This window comes from Diorhabda sublineata, chromosome 1, assembly GCF_026230105.1.
Source record: "Diorhabda sublineata isolate icDioSubl1.1 chromosome 1, icDioSubl1.1, whole genome shotgun sequence".
In the NCBI taxonomy this organism is placed as follows: domain Eukaryota; kingdom Metazoa; phylum Arthropoda; class Insecta; order Coleoptera; family Chrysomelidae; genus Diorhabda; species Diorhabda sublineata.
In genome coordinates, this window is record NC_079474.1 from 31192373 (window position 1) to 31201939 (window position 9567).

General features: G+C 31.4%; 1 protein-coding gene across 1 annotated transcript; it reads right to left on the reverse strand.

Moving 5' to 3' along the window:
• Positions 1–1525: 1525 nt before the first annotated feature.
• On the reverse strand, positions 1526–5416 carry LOC130440472 (uncharacterized). The gene is made up of 5 exons (XM_056773647.1): positions 5301–5416; positions 3960–4104; positions 2074–2271; positions 1857–1971; positions 1526–1762 (listed from the first exon to the last, which is right to left on the reverse strand). Exons 1-5 carry the CDS (start codon positions 5350–5352, stop codon positions 1559–1561), a joined length of 714 nt encoding a protein of 237 aa, XP_056629625.1. The 5' UTR covers positions 5353–5416; the 3' UTR covers positions 1526–1558.
• Between the last annotated feature and the right edge of the window lie 4151 nt (positions 5417–9567).

Below are 9567 nucleotides of genomic sequence, written 5' to 3' on the forward strand. Positions count from 1 at the left end.
GTGTGGAAAGTTAAAGGTTCACATTATTACTTACCTAAGACTTTGAAGAGCTGTCTTCTTCGCCCGTAAACTCTAATAACTTTATACCAAAACCAACAGTTATCGGGTAAGTGGTGAAATCTTCAACAAATGCTCAGTGTATGAATAGTATTAGTGTATATTTTTGAGCATTTACAATAACTAAGAAGATACCATACCAACCAGTTACATGCATTTTGTTTCAAACACAAAGGGCTGAAATGTTTTGGACACTTTACTTTTATATATATAGAAAAATTGAAACGAGGTCTTTGTGTACTAACCCTAATATATTTCCGTGCTTTCAGAATACTTATGTATTCATCCTCTGGTAATCAATTAGTTAAGAATTACGGCGTTTCAAATTTCGTTGATTTTTCTAAAAAACATTAAATTCATTTATTTCAAAAAGCAATATATTTCCAATGAATACAAGTATTCGAAAGCTCGGTGATATATTAGAGTTAGTACATTTCAGTGTTCAATTTCGCCACAATCCCACTAGGAAAACACTTACAATATAGTTCAGTTACAATTTGACACTAAACCCTTTCACACACTCATTTTATACACAAAGGACAACGCTTCTTTACAACTAAACACGTGCTATAGTGGAAATAACAAGTTGGTAACAAATCGACTAAGCATCCACTATATTAAGTCAAATGTCAATTCTGTTGTATGATTGGCTGGACATCATGACCCCTAGTGTTACCTACCGTTACGTTTTATTTTCCCCTTCCGCACCAGCGAATTTCCAATATGCATTTGTTTGTGATTATTACCGTGATGTAAATTTAAGTAAATCTTACTATTTAATCAAATATCCGGCTATGGGATAGTTTTCAGAAATTTTTCCTTTTTTAGTAATTTATAAATTTTTATATATTACGTATTCCAAAAATCATAATCAAAAGCTTCCCGACTCACATCAACTTTTTCCTATGTACGTAAAAAGTCAGAAATTCGATTTTTTTTATTCATGGCTCGAATGTAAAACGAATTGGGAAATTTGGTTTAGTTTCATTGTCACTAAAACTAGTTGAAGCATACTCATTAAAATTTTATGAAAACATATTTTTCACATAGAAATCACAAGGTAATTGTCAATAATAGTAAAATAATTTTGTATTTTTGTTTAGCACCTCGAAAATATAGTCATAGCTTAGCTGTTAAAACAAGGTTGGTTAGTTTATCGTTTTCTAAACGACTTTCTCGCTCATCTATAGACGCGACGCAGTCTAGAACAGCAACATCGAGCCTTTCCTCAAAAAAATTACTTCATGTAGAAGTACAATCGTTGTATGTTTTGGATGAAATGCTCTTATTATGGTGGCGCTTACATTGTTGTCAGATTTTTCTGTCTATATACTTAAAACTCACTCTAAGTGTGTTTTATAAGAATTAATGGCTATTTGGATCATTCCCGCACTAATATATTAATCGTCCTCGTTGCATGAGGTTCTATGAAAATAAGAGGAAATATTTGAAAAAAAATCTAGTTGAACACTTTATGACAATTTTATTCAATTAATATATTTCAAGATTTTGATTCGGGATTCTCTTGACACCATTCAACAAGTTCCCAAATCTTTCCAGTAGACCACCAAACGGAGTTGAGTCTGTTCAAAAGGAAGTCACTCATAGTTTCAGAGAACGAATCAGTTTGAATAGCGGCAGGCACTCCCACATCTATGAGAGTTGAAATTCCAGATCCGAAAAGTCCAAAACCTTCAGTGGTAGTCTGTAATTGATTAATATAGATAAATACTCCTCATAATACTAGAATTTATATTTCGAAACCCTCAAAAATATTTTTTATTGATCGAAATACTCACTGTAAGAGTTTCGGTTGTCCAAGCAACAGTATAATTATTCACTTGTTCTGTTAGGTTAAAACCTGGTTTGGTGACATTTATAGTTCCTATCCAGTTAGTCTCACTCCAGACAGTACTGAAAATTTAATATTTTAATAAAGCGCAAAGTAGGTAATGAAAAATTCGAAAGTATTGTTGTTTCAATTGGCTGCTAGATTTGAATACAATAGAAAAATACCTGATATTTCCGATATAGTCTTGTTGCAAACCTAATTCTGTGAAACTGGCGTTAACTGATCCGTTAATTACCATAGTTGACCAGTAAACGTCGAAATCGAAAACTGCGAAAGCATCACTATCATTACTAAGTTGAGTTCCAGAAACGTTCCAGTTTGGAAGTCCTGCCCAAACTAAGTCGTAAAAGGTTAAAGTAGCTCTGAAAATTTTATTGAATTAAAGGATAGAATACATTGGTGCTTAGATGGATATAAATTTCACAAAAATTAACTAAAAAATCAATTTATACACAGGTAATAGAAATTTCTTTGTTCTCTCAAATTTTTTATTGTAATATACTCTATAAGGTTACCAAGATTGAAAAAAATATTCAAGGTTTAAATAATAAGTGAAGATAACCATCTTTGAGATTCTCTGGTTAAAATTTAATCAACATGACCCTGTACAACGAACATCCACTTTAATAAAAAACAGTTATATTCACCATTACCTTTGAAACTTGAATAGTTATAATTTAGCTGAGAAGTGTTTTTACATTCAAATAAGGAAAATAAAAATAGAAACAGAAGTTGACCTTGACGTCTGATACATATCTTTATTTGCTCTTTTTTCTATAAGGACGTAATAGTTTTATAAAAATTTTATTAATATATATGTACTCATTTTTTGTTGTTTATATGTTCGAGGTAGATTCATTAAAAAATTTTGCACCTTCTTCTGTTTTAGTTTATATGTTTCAATTTACTGAGTTTGATGAAGTGCATTGAATTCCACAAGACATACCCTTAGGATTGGCCTGCGATACATAAAAATGTCCAACTCCCCTTTCCTTATTAAAAACAACAGTAATGACAAAATGATATGTTTTGTTATGAGCCATACAAAAAATTTCTTAGAAATGACCGAAAAGAAAGAAACTCATTCTTATATATACATTTTTAGGCATAGTTTTGACAATGCTAGAAACTGAAAGCAGTAGATAGAGTTGGTTGGTGAGGAATTTGGTGTATATCCCTCCACCCTTACTCTGAGGCTGGGGATTATTATTGCAATCTCCTACCAATCTATTATCTATGTCGATGAACTTTATACTCCCCCCTGGACTTTAATGTTTGGTTTAGTCCACAAATTATCTGAATTAAATTTAGAAATTACTAATGAAACTTTGAGAAGTTGAAATTTAGGTTTACAACTCTACAACTAATCTCTAAAATATTCTAAAGTATTAGAATTTAGAAACATACTGAATTTGAGTTAGAATCAAAAAATTAAAAAAGAGCTTCTACAAAGCCTTAAAAGTTTTTCTTATTAGGTGAAGAACTGAAAATTTTTCAAATCGTCTAAGACCTCCAAAATATTTAATTCAGAATCTGATTTGCTACTGGCTCTAGTGAATATACAGAATATATTTTTTTTCTTTTTCTTTTTATCTGAAAAGAGCACCTGTTGGAACGGATAACATCGACATTTATTGTGCCAAAAACTGAGCAATAGTGGAAGTAAATAAAAATTTAATTGAACAAGAAAATTGAGTAATAACCCATAACAATCCAGAACAATCCCCAATGGCAAATAACTTTTCTCCACTGGCATCTACAAATTTTTGAATTGCATTAGGGTAAATAAAGTTATAAATAATAAACTTCTTATGTCCGCGCCCGTATTCAATATAGGCAACACATTATACTTATATGTCGCAATCTTCAATTCGAAACATCAAACTACGATCAATAATTTGATTGATAAACGATACAGTTAAATTTATCTATAAGTCGTAAAAAAAGTATAGTATTCTACTCGTATAGAAAGAGTATTATTCTTCTTCGTGAATAACCACTACCATTACATAACTTAAATAACATACTATTTGATGTTAAGCTTACTTACGATGCAACGTCAATGTCTCCTGTCCAAGAGAAATTTTCTTTTATGTAAACCGGGCTGTGACTTGGGATACCTAATTCTGAAACTCCATTTTCGATCGCTCTTCGAGCACAGGCCATTATGTCAAGAGCCGTGTCCTTATCGGATCCTATATATAAAATATATCTTTAAAACAAAAGTATCATATTGCAGTATAAATATAATGTCCTCTGATAGCGTTAGATTTCACATAATAGTCAACACACATCACTTAAAAGTGTGTTAGTTGCCTCCGTAATAGTAAAGTGTGCATTTTTAAGATTTCAGTGAAAGAACTTCTTCACCTATTTTATTCTTTCTTATACTTTACTCTAACAAGTATATTCACCTTTTTTAAATTATTTTCAAAGTATTTCGTATCATTTTTCAAAACTTTTAGGTAGAAATATCCCCATCAATGATCTAGATAGATTTACCTTCTTTCCAGTTATTATTCACCTTTTTTATGATACTCTAACAGATATCTTTACTTTTTAAAATGGTTTTCAAAGTATATCATATCATATTTCAAAGTTTTTAGTTAGAAATACCCCATCAATGATCTAGCTAGATTCACACTCGTTCTTCACCTTTTCTGGTCGTACTTCACCTTTTTCATGATCCTTCATCAATTGTTTCCTATTGTTCACACTCATTCTTTACATTTTATGAACGTTCTTCGCCTATTAATGCAGCCTAAACAAGAACCTTCACTTCTAAAATGATTTTCGAATTGTTTCCTAGTAGTCAATCCCGTTCTTCACCTTGTCCAGTAGTTCTTCAACTTTTTTTGTGAACCTTTACAAAAATCTTCACTTTTAAACGGTTTTTCAAGCGTTTCCTATTATTTTTACAAAGTTTTTCAGTGCAAAATCCCCATTGATGATCTAGATAAATTTACACCCGTTCTTCCCCTTTATCAGACCTTCTCCACTTTTTTTATGATACTCTAACAAGAATCTTCACTTTTTAAACGGTTTTTCAAGCGTTTCCTATTATCTTTGCTATGTTTTCGAGTGCAAAAAGCTCCATTGATTTCTTATCTTTAAAAATATACATTTTATTTCATTGATTTCAAGTATAGCTATTTTTCTAGTACCACAAATTAATTTCAATAATGAAATAATGATATATATTTTAAAAAAATAACAAAATTATTTTTATCATGGATTCTGCTTCAAATTAAAACTGCTAAGTACTCATAGTTTTCATTTTTCTTGTACGAAAGATATTAGGTAAGGCCGAAATCTAATAAAATATCATTATGTTTTTGAAAATTTTTAGAAGTATACAAATAATTATTTCAAACATAACACATAAACCTACCTTTAGCCAAAAGGGCTAGTGTTAAAATTGTGACTACTTTGACTATGAACATGATTGTGCTTTAGTCTCGAACACCGTTAGAAAACTGATTTTACTTGAATCATTCTTTATTTATATATAGTTAGTAGGTACTCTTGAGTAGCTAGTTCCTAAACAATACACTTATATTTTTAAAAATTTCAAGTGATACTTAAATTGACTGGATGATAATTTATCTTTTTAGCTAATTTACGTAGATACTAATAATCGTTGATTGTTGTACTATTATCGTATGGTCTGATTTTTAAACACATTTACATAAATTTGATAGCTTCCTAGGAAATTAATTAAGTATTTTGTTTCTTTAGCTGGTGTTATTTGAATATTTAACTAATCCAGAAAATATAAAGTCTTTGTATCGATGGAGTTATTTATTGCTCTCAAATATATCATCATCGAATAATGTTGAATGAAACTGTTGCTTTATAACAATTATACTAAACACACTATTTACACTATCACTACACCAGCACTACACTGTCTGACGCGCGTTTCAATAACCAAGTTTGAAGACGATAATTCCTAATTTATAACAATTACAAATAAATTCTGTAAACTTCTGATTTCAACAGTTTTCTATAGTCGTTGAAATGTAATTGCCCTTTATAATAATATTTTTCTCCTTAAAAGAGAAGAACTAATAAATTTCCAAATTAATTTTTGTTTAATAATAGTTTCCAAATTTCATCTTTTGTGATATTATATTTTGAAATAACAAATTTGAAAATTCATTAGTTCTGAGGTAGCAGTAAACTAACTACCTTCAAATCATTCAAATTACACGCTATGAATAAAATTTAAATTTGCCGGTATTTTATGAAGGATGTCATATCAGTAGTTCAAGTTCACACCCCCAGACGACGTCAATTTTGTTTGAACAAACCAAAGATTATATTCTCGGAACAAACATATATGCAATACTTCTATATGGACAGTTTACATATGTCGAAGCTGTTCCGACTAAGTAAGAAAGAATGTATTCTCAAGATGCTAAACCTGTACGAGGTGTCTGGAACGAGTGAGAAAATAATATAAGTGTTGTCGGCACCTTATTGTTAGGATATTCCTTCCCATTTAATCTGTCCATATAAAAGAATTACACTTAGGGTATGTTCTGTAGTATAACATATATGATAACAAATAACATTGTCTTGATCCATCTAAATATAGGTGGTCTTTGGTCTATATCTACGATATATTAGGTAAGGAAGAATCCTACCATACGGTTGTGATTAAACCAAAATTTGAGCATGTTTCTCTACCAAATTACAAGATATTAGAGGAATCAATGATTTAAGAGTAATTAAATTTATTTCTCAACACTGATTTTTTTTCTAGCTAATAATTTATTATCCAGTACTTCATTCAAAATTTCTTTTTCAATTGTATAGGTAATAGTTATGAAGATTGTTATTTATTAATTTAATTTTCATTATTATTCATAGATAATTTATATAATACTTGTCATAAATCAAAATTCAAATAATTTCATACTTGAGTTGATTACAATTGATAGTAAGTAGTGTTTTTAACTAAAATTGTTAAGAAGTTTCGTTACAACAAAATATCCGATGATTGGATACTATGATTAATTAATTCAAAATTACCAATAATTACTTGTGGTGTGACTTAATGTACACTTAACAATATTTTAATTTATTCAATTCTTACCAAGATTGAGACAATATTTCAAGTTTTAGAGAGAAAGTTTCCTATTTGCAGCCATAGCAAATTGTTCTGGTTGCCGATTTTGCTTCCAACATTTCCTAATTTCTCGAGGAACAATTCTTATAATTATTGTAGTGTATCATTTGGAATAACGTTGGATCCAACCCATAGCACAATTAAAAAAAATTTCTTCGATTCCAATTTCAAATGAAATGACATTAGTATAATTGGAAGAAGATCATAACTGGCACCTAGCATCCACAGTCTTCAAGATGATCTCATTGGATCTCATCGTCCTTATTGTAGTCTGCATATTTTAGAATCGGATATGCCAATCCTGTAAAGCAGGGGCTCCAAACTTTCCAGCCTTAGTGCCATACTGATTACTCCAGTAAATTCCGAGGGCCAAAACCATATTATCATTGTTGCTGGTGGTAAAAAGTGAAATAGTCCACTGATGAAAAAAAAGGCCGAAAAAGTACGCAACGTTTGAAAAAGGCTGTAAAACGAACTAAAGTCCGAAAAACGGCAACAGTGCATATTATTAATTTTCCTGTAATTTCTAGATTAGTCGTAGAGTACGAGCCATGAGGAATAACGTGACACGACATCTGGCGGACACAAGCGGAAACATGTAGTACCTACTATCGCTAACAGATGGCGCTAATAGCACGTACAGAATAATCTCGTTGGTTCGAAAAAGGTCTGGTTTCTTCCACTCATTTCTAGATGGCAGTAATTGGAATATATAAAAAGGCTAGTGGCGCAACCACAAGTCAGTTCCTACGACACTGTTGTGAAATAAAATAGTGCGTACCTCCCTAGAACGTGTTTTTGTGTGTTTAAGTTTAAGACATCTTTGTAACAGTATTTTGATTTGAATTGTTGCTTTTGAATGCAGAAAATTCAAAGATCAGTGGAACATTCAGTATTTCGTAATTGAGTCCAATAACAAGGTGCTATGTTTGATTTGCAATGAAAGCTTAGATGTTCTCAAAAAATATAAATTAAACGTCATTATGAAACAAAAAGTTTGCGGACTGAAAAATTCGAAGCTATGAAGCGTGGATTCTTTTTCATTTACAAAACTCAAAACTGAACAAGAGGCTGCAACTCGTGCCAGCTTTCGTGTGGCTCTTGAAATTGCAAAACGTGGAAAACCATTCACCGATGGAGAAATGATCAAAGAATGCTTAATTGCAGTAGCCGAAGAAATGTGCCCTGAAAAGGCAAAGTTATTAAAAACTGTCAGTATGCCAGCAAACACTGTGTCTCGAAGGGTAGAAAACATCCCTTAAAATATATCCTCTCAAATGTTCGACAAATGTTGAGTTGGACATGTTCAGTGGTTTTCTTTGGCATTGGATGAGTCAACGGCTGTGTAAGATACTACGCAGGCGTTGATTTATATTCGAGGAATAGATAAAAGCTATGAAGTGCATGAAGAACTTCTTGATATGTAAAGTATTCATAGCACAACTACTGGTACAGATATTTTTAAAAGAGTTGAAATGGCCATTAATCAAAAGAACCTTCGATGGAAAAACTTGAAATGTATTAAAACTGATGAGAGCAAAAACATAAGTGGGAAAGATAAAGGAGTGGTCGCTCTTGTGTCAAAGGTTGTAGAAAATGACGGTGGTTCAAAACCATTACTCTCACATTATATCATTCATCAACAGTCTTTGTGCGGAAAATATGTCTATGGTTCTGAAACGAGTCATATCAACTGTTAGTTTTATCAGATCTTTTGGGCTGAATCACCGACAATTTTTTGAAGAGATTGGAGAAAATGACTTACCTTATCATACTGGCGTACGTTGTCTTAGTTGTGGGGAAGTCCTTCAGCGCTTTTTTGAACTTCGAGCAGTAATCGAAATTTTTTAGAATGAAAAGCATCGCCCTCTTACTGAATTACAAAACAACGCATGGCTGTGGAAGTTAGCATACTATGTTGATTTAACAAAACATGTGAACGAACTGAATTTGAGATTGCAAGGAGAAAACCAGCATCTTCCTGATTTATACACTAATATTAAATCATTCCGGAAGAAATTGATACAGTTCCAATCACAACTACGAAGTAAATGTTTTTCACATTTAAAAACATGTGAAATATTTAACCACACCACTGAAACTGAGTTTCCTCGATTTTGCAATCGAAACTTTGAGTGCTTTGAATATATTTTGATACTCGTTTCTCGGACTTTGATGCCATTACGAATCAAATTAGGATTTTTCAGAATCCTTTTGATACTGACATTGAAACCCTAGCCCCGGAACTTCAAATGGAAATGATTGATCTACAGTGCAGTGATACAATTAAGAACAAATATCAAAACTCATCTTTGTTGGAATTTTATAAGAGTCTTCCACTGACACAATTTGATAATTTGCTCGTGGACTGTTTTCTGTTTTTGGTACTACTTATTTGTGTGAGAAGACCTTCTCCAAAATGAAGTACACAAAAAATATTTACAGATCTAAATTAACTGATGAGCATCTTAAATCTCTTTTAATAATTGGTACAAGTAAAATTAGTCCACAACTACAAACTATT